General features: G+C 53.3%; 4 protein-coding genes across 4 annotated transcripts; 1 reads left to right on the forward strand and 3 right to left on the reverse strand.

Annotated features, from left to right (window-relative positions):
• Positions 1 to 330: 330 nt before the first annotated feature.
• HER10_EVM0009608 (uncharacterized protein) lies at positions 331 to 2,990 on the reverse strand. The gene is made up of 3 exons (XM_035479093.1): positions 2,272 to 2,990; positions 1,352 to 2,216; positions 331 to 1,299 (listed from the first exon to the last, which is right to left on the reverse strand). The coding sequence occupies exons 1-3, from the start codon at positions 2,374 to 2,376 to the stop codon at positions 494 to 496; spliced, it is 1,776 nt and encodes a 591-aa protein (XP_035329884.1). The 5' UTR covers positions 2,377 to 2,990; the 3' UTR covers positions 331 to 493.
• A 246-nt stretch (positions 2,991 to 3,236) lies between these two features.
• HER10_EVM0012292 (uncharacterized protein) lies at positions 3,237 to 5,338 on the reverse strand. Its single transcript, XM_035481689.1, has one exon. It carries the CDS (start codon positions 5,289 to 5,291, stop codon positions 4,047 to 4,049), a length of 1,245 nt encoding a protein of 414 aa, XP_035330194.1. The 5' UTR covers positions 5,292 to 5,338; the 3' UTR covers positions 3,237 to 4,046.
• Positions 5,339 to 6,494: 1,156 nt separating this feature from the next.
• HER10_EVM0001112 (carboxylesterase) lies at positions 6,495 to 8,854 on the reverse strand. Its single transcript, XM_035482848.1, has 2 exons — positions 7,916 to 8,854; positions 6,495 to 7,852 (listed from the first exon to the last, which is right to left on the reverse strand). The coding sequence occupies exons 1-2, from the start codon at positions 8,342 to 8,344 to the stop codon at positions 6,575 to 6,577; spliced, it is 1,707 nt and encodes a 568-aa protein (XP_035328842.1). The 5' UTR covers positions 8,345 to 8,854; the 3' UTR covers positions 6,495 to 6,574.
• An 881-nt stretch (positions 8,855 to 9,735) lies between these two features.
• Positions 9,736 to 11,763, forward strand: HER10_EVM0003335 (uncharacterized protein). Its single transcript, XM_035473015.1, has 5 exons — positions 9,736 to 10,468; positions 10,521 to 10,890; positions 10,947 to 11,064; positions 11,122 to 11,262; positions 11,322 to 11,763. The coding sequence occupies exons 1-5, from the start codon at positions 10,322 to 10,324 to the stop codon at positions 11,665 to 11,667; spliced, it is 1,122 nt and encodes a 373-aa protein (XP_035329072.1). The 5' UTR covers positions 9,736 to 10,321; the 3' UTR covers positions 11,668 to 11,763.
• The last annotated feature ends 435 nt before the right edge of the window (positions 11,764 to 12,198 follow it).

Genomic DNA, 12,198 nt, shown 5'->3' on the forward strand with positions numbered 1-12,198 from the left:
GGCTGAGTCATCAAGAGCTCTGCTCAATAAGGTAGGTACTGGTGGGGCCGTCTCTCGGTGAGAGGATGAAGTCAGAGCTTCCTGACCGAGCACGCCGATCTTCACGTCCGTCCTTGCTCGGTGAGACTTCACCGAAACCCCAGGCCGTCGAGGGGTGAGCTCCAGACTAACGAGCTGCATCTTCACCTTAGACCCTCAAACAGGCTCTTCACTATCGTCCTCCCTCTTATGGATCTTCTTGGTTCTTAGCTTTTTTCCTCCCTCGACACCTTTCTTCCCGTGAAAGCGCATGTAGCTGGTTTCTCACACCGATGCTTAAAGTTGAGTCCTTTGGGGTGTAAAAATGGGTATATCTCTTCTTACATCGTTGGACTGAGCTAAGGATTCAGTAAGTGTAAGTGTCTTCTTGGTACCATTCTTCCCGAGGTCTTCATTACGCCTGAACTCCCTTCCCAGTAATTCACCATTAGTCCAGCCATTACCAGCGCCATCATTACTGTCGCTGCCGGCCCCCATCCATCTCAGAGTATCCTGGCGTTGGGCCTGCATGCCAACCCATCCCTTGAAGCTCCGCCCTGCCTTGTCCCGGCCCTTGATATACCGCCGATGGCCCACTCGGAATCTGATGAACCGGTTGCCCATGAGCCTCTGCTAGAGTATTTTGCACCTGTGGCTGGGTGTAGCTGGTCTGAAGCTCGGGTGGGAGAGGCAGGCTCTGGCCATATGGTTGCTGTTGCGGATATGCCGGTTGGCCATGTTGTCCCTGGAGCTCCGAAGGCATATATTGTCCGGCAGGCTGCAGCTGGCCGTTGGTATTGGCTGGCATCTCGGACGGCAATCTCGTCTGGCCGTGGAGTTCCACGCCTGTGGGCGATTGGGCCCATACACCACCAGCATTAGACGCGGGCGATATGATATCCGGATGTGGAGAACCGGTCGTGTAAGAGACGCTCATCTGAGGGCTTTTGGGTGGCAGCTCAGACAGCATCGTGCCGCCTAGTTCAGGTTTGCCCGCCATTTCAGGAGGGCCGGCGGCACCTGGAAGCGGGAACCCAGCTTCGTTCTTCTTCCGACGGCGGTAGATGATGAACGCGATCAGAGCGGCAATGGACAAGGCACCAACGACAGCAATAACGCCTCCGATGATGGCTGCAAGGCTTGGAATGCTGGACTTCGATTTGCCATTGGCATTCGTGCTGTCGCCAGAAGTACCCGAAGAGCCAGTAGCAGTAGCAGTGGCTTCGGCTCCCGAAGTCCCTGACCCCGTGCCGGCTTGTGCTGTTGGATAAGTTTGAGCAACTATCACCTGGTTAGTCAAGGCTGGTGCGATCATTGAGCATGATCTACTCACTAGATTCGGCGACAGTGGCCACTACCTCGTTCCTAGCAGCCTTGCAATAGTAATCCAACACGGCAACCGCAGAAGATACATCATCCGTTGCCGTAGATGAGCAATACCACTTGATGTCTGATGTCACCGTGCTCATGACGATGTTAGTCACTCCATCTTTCAAGCACATACAAGATGCCAAGGCCTGAGGCCCCGTCGGGCACTGGTATCTCGTGAGCGAGTAGATAGCATCCGAAAACCCTGACTGTGCACATGCGGCCAGCGAGCTGTATTGGGAGAGCGCCGTCATGTAGTAGGTCATATCTCCTGGAGGCGGCGAAGGCTGCGGGAACGATGTGGTGCCCTTATTCATGGCGCAATACGCATCGTAGAAAGCGAGACCCGAAGTCACGTCGGCGGCGTTGGAGCATGAGTACCGTACAAGCGATGCGATGGACCGGCTGACGCGTGCTGAGTTGTCGTTCTTCGAGCAGATGCAGGGCGCCATCAGACTTGCGGCTTCGGGGCAGTACGTAGACATTGAGCTGATGGCGTACGACACGCCAGACTGGGCACACGGGGCCATGTTGGCGAACTCGGCGATGTCGGTGGCATACTTGGTAACGATGTTGGTCGTAGGTGTCGGAAAGTTGACCGTCGTATCGGGGTTACAGTACTGGCTGATGACTGCCGCGGCGCTGGTTTGGTCATCGGATGCGGTTGAGCCACAGCTGTAGCTGATTGACCTCGCGATCGATGTTGAGATGGCGGCGAGATTGTTGTTCTTCGTGCATATACATGACTGCAAATCTGTCGGTGCTTCGCCGCACGCTGAGTAGGTCTGGGAGAAGATGTTGTACGACACGGCAGTCTGTACACACGGTGCCTACTATGGGTCAGTATCGTCCTAATCAGCAGTCCGGCAAAGGTTTTGGACGTACCAACAACGTGTAAATGGAAAGATCAGTGACATAAACGATACTTGCGGCTCTCCCAAGGCCGATGAGGAAGAGAGACAGCCATAGCTGGGCCAATATCCGCGACATCTCTCCCAGGCAAACCACAACAGCAATCAAAGGATATCAAGGAATGGAACGTCGACAATGGTCAACAGAGTCAGAAAAGACAGGATGAGCCTTTCACGAAGCATGATGCAAGAAGGACGAGGGGGCCAAATGGCCATGTCTCTGCCTAGAGTGACCGGCAAGGCATGGGAAGCTAAGCGCGGGGGAGAGACAATTCCTAACTCGCTGCAAGGGGTAATGGAGTCCACCGTTGAGCCCGTGTATCCGTGAAAAGCGTGAAAGCTTACCTAGTTTCTCTATCTCGGCTTAGGCAGACTTGGTGGTTTGATGGTCAATCATCACCACGACGGTCACTAACCCCTGTCATCATGGCGCTAAAGTTGCACAACCCCCTTGACAGCTGAAGGGCTGAGCCAGGGATAGCTTCAACGTGATCGCTTCTGCGGTTCCGCAGTGGAGATTTCATGTTCCGCGTCAATTGTCCGGATAAACACGAAAAAGCCGACTCATCGCGGAGTCTGGCGGAGTCTTCGATACCCTGGAGATATCAAGTCTCATCATTTTCTGTGGCAATGCCAAAGTTGAACAGCATGAACGGGTGCTGGTAATTGGCAAAGAGCTTTCGCACGTTTCAACGAGCCTCTTATCATTCTACCCTCGCGGAAATAGGGGCAACGTTGGAGGTGTCCACAAGACAGCTTAGCTGCAGCCGCGATGGCGTTTCTTAATCAAACACTGGTTCAGCCTAGGCCAAGCAAGCTAGGCAAACCAAGTTGATGATGTGGTAGTGTACAGCCATGGACCTCGCACTCGCAACAGATTACAACTCATTTGCCTCGCTGGCGAGGAAAACATCTTTTCAGAAAGTCGACAAGTGATCCATAAAGAAGACAACACCGGTTGTTCGATCTGTCGCTACTGTCCAGACCCATCGTGATGGCGTCGGGATGGTAATATGATGATAAACTCTTTGCGCTGACCCTCGCTGGCGGCAGAAATGACTCAGGAGCCGGCAGACGCCACAAACCAGGGGCGACAGAAACCGGTAGACGCGATTGGCGTGCCCAGGTGAGACATTCCGTTCAAAGCTAGTCTTGAATATCGTGGCAGGCCAACATAATTTGCTGGCGTGAAGTTAAAAGAAGCACAGCAGCCTTGATTAACTGTGTGTCGGGGGTGTCTGGGTTCATAATGAGGTGCTGATTGAGAGGAGAATTCATCAAAGATGGACCACAGGCACCAGGGGAAGAGTAGGACAATTTAAGCTTACATAAGGCAAGTCAATAAACGACGGCAACCGGGTCATCGCCCGGCCGAGCTCGGCGCGGTTCGTCCGTGACATAACCAAAATGTCGCTAATAATCGCCATATTCAGAATAGAACTTGAGGATCAACGGAGTCAGTGATGCAGAGCTGCAAACAAATGGATCAACCTTCCACAGACTATCCAGGTTCCTACATACAGGAGTGAGGAGTCTCTCATTCTCACCATGATGGTATCATTCTGGGTATCCTCCTCCACCTACATTGCTTCGCGATCCTTGATCTGTCCAAACGGTACTTGTTGATGGCATCGATCCATGTCAACTGACTTCTGCCACCTTGTCCGGGAACGAGAGGTCCCTATTGAAAATAGATGGGCCCGGCCAAACACTTTCAGAATGGCAGAACTTCCCCTCGCGGCTGGTCACTCAACTCAGTACCCGGCCGCCCGCGCCACCACCGTACATGTAGCCAGGCGCGAGACCCTCACCGAACTTTGTTAGAGTCTGGTTCACCTTGAGGGACAGCCGCCTCGAAATGCTGCTCCGCTTTTTCACTTGCCTTTCCATGCTGTCTCTCGCCTCCAGTACCTCAACGTCGCCATTCTCTCGTATGGTGCTCATGTCCACATCACAGTTCTCGTCCCCATCAGTTTGGCTTTGCTCTTCGTCAGATTTGTAGTCGGGCATCGCACGGCTTCCACATGTTGTGCACATGATCTGATCGGGTCGAAGGGTGGGCATTTCGCTCTTTCGCCTCGTACGATCTGCGGTGGACGGAATTGAGCGGTACAAGGAGGGCGTTGGTTCAGTGAAGACGTCGCCCTCTGTAGCCCGCCTCCTCATCGATCTTGCTCTGCGTTCGGCCACCTCTTTTTCGATGGACCACTTGATGACAGAAGGTCCTGGAGTCTCCTCCTTCTCGGTCACTGCAGCCAGGCTCGTGTTGGCGAATTGTGTGGTCATCTCGTGCCGGCCAATCTCATTTGCCATCTCAAGCCAGAGAGCATAGCCGATGGCATCGTGAAGTACCGGAGCCGTGATGAGCTTTCGACATTCTCTTGTGCCTTCTGCCATGCGTAGTCTCCCAAGCTCTCTGATCTCGTCCAAGGTCAAGTTGCAGACGATTTTGATGTATCCCGCCTGCAATTGCGTTTCCCATCGCTCAATGATAAAGCCTTCCAGAAAGGTGCATGCCTCCGCGACGCCCCTTTCGTGTTGTTTCATCTCCTGTTCGATATGCTCTTCCTCCACTGTCTCTGGGGATTGCGCGGCTCGGGTTTCGTCGGCATCGTAGGGAATTTCGAAGTAATTGTCGACGCTAGACTCGTTGGAAGGGCCGCTCTGATGCTGTCGCCGAGCTGGGCTGGTCACCTCGTCTTTCTGTATAGGCGTCATGATCAGAGGCGTTCGTGGGCTGTAGGGCTGGTATAGCTGCTTATCCAACGCCATCATAAAAGGGGCGGCTTTGCTGATATTGCTGGCGGAGAAGCAGCTCATTCTCCTCTCGAGCCCAACCGATTTCCTCGGTGGTGACATCTTGATTGGGGAAGAATCTCGCGACCTCCCGAGGACTGTTGATTGAATGCCGTACATGTTCAAGGTTGTTATGCTTGCTCCTTCCCTCGAGAACTTGGCTTGCCCGAAAACACATGAGCCAGGTTTTAAATCCATAGATACTCATAGCAGTGCTATACTTTCTCGCCCATAGAGGTCTCGAAACGGCTCACATCGGACTTGAATTCATCGGGGCCATCACGCCACTAGATCATGTCATATCAGATCTCCGTATCCTCATAGCCGAGGCTGACGACGGAAGCAGGAAACCTTACAAGCCATCGATCATGTCTAGGCTGATGAGGCGCAAGGCTTATTCTTACTCAAAGCGAGGACCTTGACCGGTCCGCCCTCCATCTTCTTGACGCTAAATGAACGACATCGGTCAAAACGTGAGCATGAGAAGCTGCTATGGCATGTGTTCTCAGATGATGTGCAACATCTTGTTTGAGGCCTTCATAACGCTCCTCTAATGTTCCAGGCTCTAGAGACACTTCATTTTTGAAGATTGCGGCAGAAGACGGCTGGATCAATTGGCCTTCGCCACACAAGGCAGCCCAATAGATAGCCATAGAGGTCAATGAGTCAACAGGGTCCTTGGGGGATTGCGATGATGATGCAGCCTCAGCAGCTATTCCCGTCCCTGATACCTTCTTGGCGACTGCTCTCATTTGATCCGGTTGACTTGATGTGTCGTTGACACAGGGGTGGAGACCGTTGATGAAGAGTGCCGTTCTCACGGTGAGGTGATCCCAAGATCTCATAACGATTCTCGTGAGTTCTATACATCCTACGGCTAGCTTATCCATCTCGTGGAGATGGCTAGTCACCATTGACGATTCTTTGTGAACATACATGTATGTTTACAATACCCCGCCACCCCGCAATGATGTGGCTGGCATTGTGGCATTTTTTGGTTCACGATCGGGGTAATTGATAGACCGGCGAGATCAACACCGGGATTGTGACGAGAAGCGGGTTTAGGTCTTGGCACAAGCATTTAGTAATCCACAGGCTGCAGAGCAACGGCTGGGTTTGCATTGATCAAAGGGCAGATATTAATATCGATGAACTCTAAATACTCTGACTTGCCGCCAAACGCAACCGGTTTGGACTCGCCTATAGAAAATCTCCGAATTATCCCGAGCATTTCCTTGATTACTCCTCTATGTACAAACGGGCCCTTAAGAAAGAGTGGAAGATCCTTTAATTAGGTTCCTTCAAACTTGAAACGATGCCATTGGAGAAGGCCTAGATGGCCTGTGGAAAGCAAGCTCAATGAGATGAAGTGTCTCTATTACAAAGGCTATGATAGAATGATCGATCAGGTATTATTAATCTAGGCACTTGAGGCGAGACATGATTTGGAGATGAGTTTGATGGACGCTGAAGCGTCGGCATTACACGAAGACGTTCTCCAACAGATACTCGATCTCTGTCGCCCTGTAATTATCCTCTTCAACATAGGCCAGACCGGTACGGTTTACATCAAAGACGATGTTGTTAGGCTCATCGACCGTGTACAATGGCCACGTAGGACCTGTCTTGGGGCCGCTGCAGACATTGGGATCGGTGTCGTGGATGAATGCAACCCACATCTTGCTCATGAGGTCCGCCAGCTCAACAAAGGTCTCTGGCTTTCCTGCAAAGGGGTTGGTAGCATACCCAACTCCGTTCACGTTGTTGAACACGAACGCGACCTCTTGGAAATGGGTCGCTCCGTAGACGGCCGCGATGCCATTGACATAGACGTTCCACAAGTAAGAGTAAACGGACAGTCCGGCACCAGCGTAGGTGCTGGCCAGGAGCCTGCGACCGCTGTGCTGTTGGTAGTCGCCGGCAAAGGCAGCTGCCCGCTTCCACTGGAGGCCGAATGGGTTCGCCGCAGGGCGGCCAACCTGAGAGACGGGGATTCCAACATCGGGATCGTCGGGGTAAAGCTCCGAGATGGCGGCCACCTGTTCGCTGTCCAGCTGAAGGGCAGTAAGCCAGGCCTGGAACTGCTCAGTGGTGTTGATGCCCTGCTTTGCATACGCGGTGCCCTCATCGAAGTTGTTGCCGAGAAGAAGAGGAACATGTGCGAACTTGTCCGCAGCCAAGAGCTCGGATCCCTGAGCAGTGATGAAGTCGCCGTCAACCACGGCGCTGATGGTAGGCGGCGTTACGCTCAAGGGGTTGGTGCCGTTGTAGATGGCGTTGATAGTCTGCCAAGGAAGGCCTCGCAAGCAGCTCAGCTTGTCAGCGGCATCGGTACAGCCCGTCTTGTCGACGAGGGCATTGAACCACGGCTGCCAGTCGTCGGCGTCGGCGAACCTCGCGATGGGACTGCCACTCTCGAGGATGGCGCTGCGGAACAGGTTGTTGTATTGGCCATCGTAGGCGACGAGCTGCATGCCCAAGGAACGAGCACCCGCAGACTCTCCCCAGATGGTGACCTTGTCAGGGCTGCCGCCAAAGGCGGCAATGTTCTGCTGGAGCCATTCCAACGAGAGGCGCTGGTCGCGGAGACCAATGTTGCCAGCACCGGCGTCTTGCAGCTCGTTGCTGAAGAGGAAGCCCCAATACGAAACACGGTAGTTAATGGATGCAGCCACAATAGGCTTTCCCTCCTTGACGGATTGGTCGACAATGTAGCTGAGGTTGTACCTCGGGTCGCGCGAGCCTCCGTTTACATAACTCTGTTTCGACAAAGTCAGCAAAAGTACCAGGTAAAGGTTGTCTTACACTTGGCAGAAACTTACGCCGCCGTGAACCCAAACGCCAACAGGCAGATCATCTCCTGGCTGGACACCGGCCGGACGCACGACGTTGATGGTCAAGCAGTCCTCCGAAACGGGGTTCCCCAAGTTGGCAGTATCGGAGCCATACCCTATGCACATCCAGCCATATTCGGCAGCTGATCGAGTCCCCTCGAACGTCTCGTTGAGCGGTTGAGGAGCAGCGAACCGGAGAGGGCCAACGGGGGGTTGTGCATACGGGATACCAAGGAAGAGGTCCTGCGCATACTGCTGGTTCCGCACTCCGACGTAGGTTCCGTCTGAGAGGTGCACCGCAGGAGGTCCAGGCGGCGTGGGCTTGGGACGAGGACCCCAATAGGCGGGCGAGGAGGACTCGGACACGCCCAAGCACGACGAAAACGCCAGAAGAACTCTAAACGCGTGGGAACGCATGGCAGGCAAGGCTCAACGGGCGAAGAGGTGCAGCTTCTAGAATGCGGTGTAGAAGGAAAGGGAGGCTAACACCTGCGTGTGTCTCATGTCAGTCGCACAGAGGTTCAGGTAGGGAGATTTTGATCAAGCCCGTCGACGCTACTCGGGAACCAATCATGACATATCGTCTAGAAATTGCCTCAACGTCCGCTGGCGTGAAAAGAAATTTCCGTAAAGACGGCCTCTTAGTCCCTGCACTGCCCGGAATATTGGGTTACGACGACTGTAGACTAAGAGCCGTTTTGGAAAATAATCACCGGCTCTTCCAAGGCTCTGCCGATCACCCCTAGCAGACTTAGTCCATACCTTAGATTACGATGACACATACAAGAAGTCCGTACCGTCTCATTGCCCCTGCGGATGGCACTTGGCAGCCCTCCAACACGATTTGCGTGCTTCGGCTCAGGGGGCTCGATCAGATGCTACTACGTAAGTTCATCCTTGTGTCGCATGACGAGAGCATAGCGAGGCTCGCCCATCGATCTCTCGGCCGAGGAATTCATCCATCACGGGTTCGACGGGTCGTGGCCTGATGCCCAGCATCCCCCGCAGATTGGAGCCGTAGTTGGTAACCGTCCGTGTTGCCCGCTGCCCTCCAAGGCCTGGCAGAACATCGGAGAAGCATACCTCATTATGGTTAGCAGAATCGATGGTGAGACCACGCTACTGCGCAGTAACGGCGCAGCCAATATTCGTGTTGGTGAGTAGACTCTCTTAGTGTCTTCTAGAGCCCCGGAAACTCCATATGGGTACTGTTTAAACGAGATATGTAATATTGACCATCGGCTATGATCCTGGGGAAAATCGCTGGCGCACGAATGGGATCTCTCCGCTCAAGCCCCAGGATTAGAGTTCGGCACTAGAGACCGGTACCCCAGCCATCTTGAGTTGAGGAGTGGGCACATTCCCACATTCCTCAGCTGCCCCGGCATGGTTGGGCCGGCCTGGCAGGGCTAAAGGAACTTTGGTAGCAGAATCCGTTAACGAGACCACACACACCTTTACATTTTCATTGATTACAGTTGCGTGATGCCAGTGGACCCTTTATGCGTCTGTAGAGGAGAACGTGGTCCGTATGCGGAGCTGCTGTTGGAGCATGGCGCTGGATCTCCGATTCAGATGGACCCCGAGCGAACCACAAGCCCACGGGAACGTCCCAGTCCTACCTTACTGTTTAAGTAACCAACTTCGTGTTCCCATCAGATCATTCCAAGACAAGTGTGGTTGCAACCAAAAACAGCCACAGCGTCAGTGGTGAGCCGTTGACTCTTGTGAGGCTGCTAGTTCCCTTGCATCCGTACCTCCCGGTGGATTTACAGACGCAAAACAAACTTGGCCCAGCGATCCAACAGTTCTGTTTGAAGTAATGTGCCCGTAGTAGCAGAAATCAAACGTTGGTCCCAGCACCGCCGTGTTGGCGGCCGGCCTCGACTTTTCCACGAACCCAAATCTACCGCTTCCGCCCGCCGTGATATATGTCGTGCACCGGTCGAAGCCTGATCTGTCTTTCGCCTGCCCGTGACGAGGTATTCCTTGGGGCAGGTGGCGGGACTTCGTCCGAACTCCGCCTCCCTCCCTGCCTCTCTCCCTTTGAGGGGGAGAATCCTATCGCCGACACAGGCAATACTCTCGCCGGTTTCGAGGGGGGGCACATAGCGTGAAAAGTCGGTTGCACTCCCCGAAACTAAGGACTGTTCATGGAGGGTAGGAGGCTTTCTGGTACCTGGGGGCCCCCTTGTTGAGGACGCTGATCTTAGATTTCATCATGTGCGATGCCAATGTATAATATGAGGGAGTGATGCACCTCCCGCGTGTGCGCTGACCTCGACCGATTTTTGAGCAGAATTCCCGGGGATCCACTGATTGACTCCCGTCCTTGTTTCTTACGACGTCTTCTATCATATCTCGTGGCACTGTGCGCGTGCCGTGAGGTTGACGATGGTCGACGATAGAGGCACCAGACTCCTCGCCGTAACATGGTCTCTCTGTGTCGCTAGCGCTACGCTGCTTTCGTTGCGTATCTATTGTAAGCTATGGCGTGGACGTGGTTTATGGTGGGATGACCATCTCTTGATTGCGTCAATGGTATGTGAAGGACGGCCGTCATTGCCCTTACCCCCCTAGCTCATAGTTGCAGGTGTCACTGGTGATATCCATCTCGATAAACTCCTACATTGTCTCTCTCGGATTTGGACGCCATATCGATACGATCAGTAGCGACAACCTCAAGCTCATCAACCTCAACACGATCCTCGTCGCCACGTTCGGAATCATCGCAACGACGACTAGCAAAAGCTCGTTCGCCCTGACGCTGTACCGCATTGTCACGAACCAATGGTTGAAATACTTTCTCATCTTCATCATCGTTTCCATCAACATCTCGATGAACTTGGTATGGATCTTTGGATTCGCCAAATGCACACCGTTGCAACGAGTATGGGACAGCAGCGTGCCGGGAAGTTGCTGGGACAAGAAGAAGCTTGTTAAATTCCAGTTGTTTGCTGCTTGTAAGACTGCCGCGAAACGTTGTTCTCTTGAGGCTTGCATGCTCACTTGCTTTCAGATTACTCCGCCATTCTCGATTTTGTCTTGGCGTTCCTCCCGTGGCCGATCCTCATGGGCGCAACGATGCGGCGCCGCGAAAGGCTTGGTGTCGCCGTAGCAATGAGCTTGGGTGCCATGTAAGACTCCCGGATCCCACCCTGGCCACTTTTGCGGTGAACTAACATCGACGACAGTGCCGGAATATGTGGCATCGTGAAAGCTGTCCTGGTGGTCAACATGACCAGTCCAGACATCACCTACGAGCGCGTCGACCTTACGATCTGGACTTTGACCGAACCTGCCGCCTCAATCATGGCAGTGTCTATCCCAGTCTTGTATGTGGACTTCCCCCCCTCATCAAGCGTATTGTTTCTTGACGTCTGACACCGTGTAGGAGAATGCTATACCGAGAGCTCAAGTCAACTCAACGAAGTTATGCCCGAAACAAATCACAATCGCATGCACTCGACACAGGAACGAGGAAGGAGGTCAGGTCAACGAAGAGATATGGCCCCGGGTCGCAATACGGTCGGAACTCTGTCGTCGTCATGTCCACCGGAGGATGGCAAGAATCTCAGGAAGCCCTTCAAGAGGCGGAAGGCGGCCAGGCATCGCCGCTGCCGGGCATGAACGGCATCATCAAGACCGAAGAAGTGAGAGTGCGGCATGAAAGATTAACAGGACTCAGCGAAGGCGAAAGCTCAATTGAGCTCGACTCGCTCAAGGAGGGTCATAGATGAGATCATGAAACCGACAATTGATGGACACCCAGGCTGGCCTCGGACGAAGGTTTACACTATTAATAATTATGAGTTAGCGCCACTTGATACCAGATATGAATGATTTGAATAGAGATTGATTGTACATGGCGATCAAATGAATCACTCTTAGTCAATATGCGATCGTATGCCCGTGGGCGGGGGATGAGCCGACACTGATTGGAGAAAGATTCGAAACAATCGTGAAAGCAAACCTGCGGATGATATTCTCTATACCTCGCCGATGGCACCAGATTTGGAGAATGCTACCAGGATTGATGCTGCCTTGTGGCTTTGGGGCCTTGTCATCACTCGTCACCCGTCACCGGCTCACCGAACGCTCTCCATTGTTGGCTTACCAGTGTCATTCAAAACCCGGAATTGCATGCCGCTATATGGTGCCTTACCGCAAACTTGACACTATGAATTATTCCTATTTATGATTCCGGAATACCCTGATACTTGTCCAGCCTGGCGGAACGTGAAGACCGACGCTTTGCATTTGAAATAGGG

This window comes from Colletotrichum scovillei, assembly GCF_011075155.1.
Source record: "Colletotrichum scovillei strain TJNH1 chromosome Unknown Contig00009, whole genome shotgun sequence".
Taxonomy (NCBI): Eukaryota; Fungi; Ascomycota; class Sordariomycetes; order Glomerellales; family Glomerellaceae; genus Colletotrichum; species Colletotrichum scovillei.

What these genes read in the sequence shown, in the direction of transcription:
- HER10_EVM0009608 (XM_035479093.1), bottom strand. Translation starts at nt 2,376, where the DNA reads ATGTCGCGGATATTGGCCCAGCTATGGCTGTCTCTCTTCCTCATCGGC. An exon ending in TTTCCATTTACACGTTGTTG is followed by an intron (nt 2,217 to 2,271) that starts GTACGTCCAAAA and finishes GACCCATAGTAG; the next exon opens with GCACCGTGTGTACAGACTGC. An exon ending in GGCCACTGTCGCCGAATCTA is followed by an intron (nt 1,300 to 1,351) that starts GTGAGTAGATCA and finishes ACCAGGTGATAG; the next exon opens with TTGCTCAAACTTATCCAACA.
- HER10_EVM0003335 (XM_035473015.1), top strand. Translation starts at nt 10,322, where the DNA reads ATGGTCGACGATAGAGGCACCAGACTCCTCGCCGTAACATGGTCTCTC. An exon ending in GCAATGAGCTTGGGTGCCAT is followed by an intron (nt 11,065 to 11,121) that starts GTAAGACTCCCG and finishes CATCGACGACAG; the next exon opens with TGCCGGAATATGTGGCATCG. An exon ending in GCAGTGTCTATCCCAGTCTT is followed by an intron (nt 11,263 to 11,321) that starts GTATGTGGACTT and finishes GACACCGTGTAG; the next exon opens with GAGAATGCTATACCGAGAGC.
- HER10_EVM0012292 (XM_035481689.1), bottom strand. Translation starts at nt 5,291, where the DNA reads ATGGATTTAAAACCTGGCTCATGTGTTTTCGGGCAAGCCAAGTTCTCG.
- HER10_EVM0001112 (XM_035482848.1), bottom strand. Translation starts at nt 8,344, where the DNA reads ATGCGTTCCCACGCGTTTAGAGTTCTTCTGGCGTTTTCGTCGTGCTTG. An exon ending in GCGTTTGGGTTCACGGCGGC is followed by an intron (nt 7,853 to 7,915) that starts GTAAGTTTCTGC and finishes TTGTCGAAACAG; the next exon opens with AGTTATGTAAACGGAGGCTC.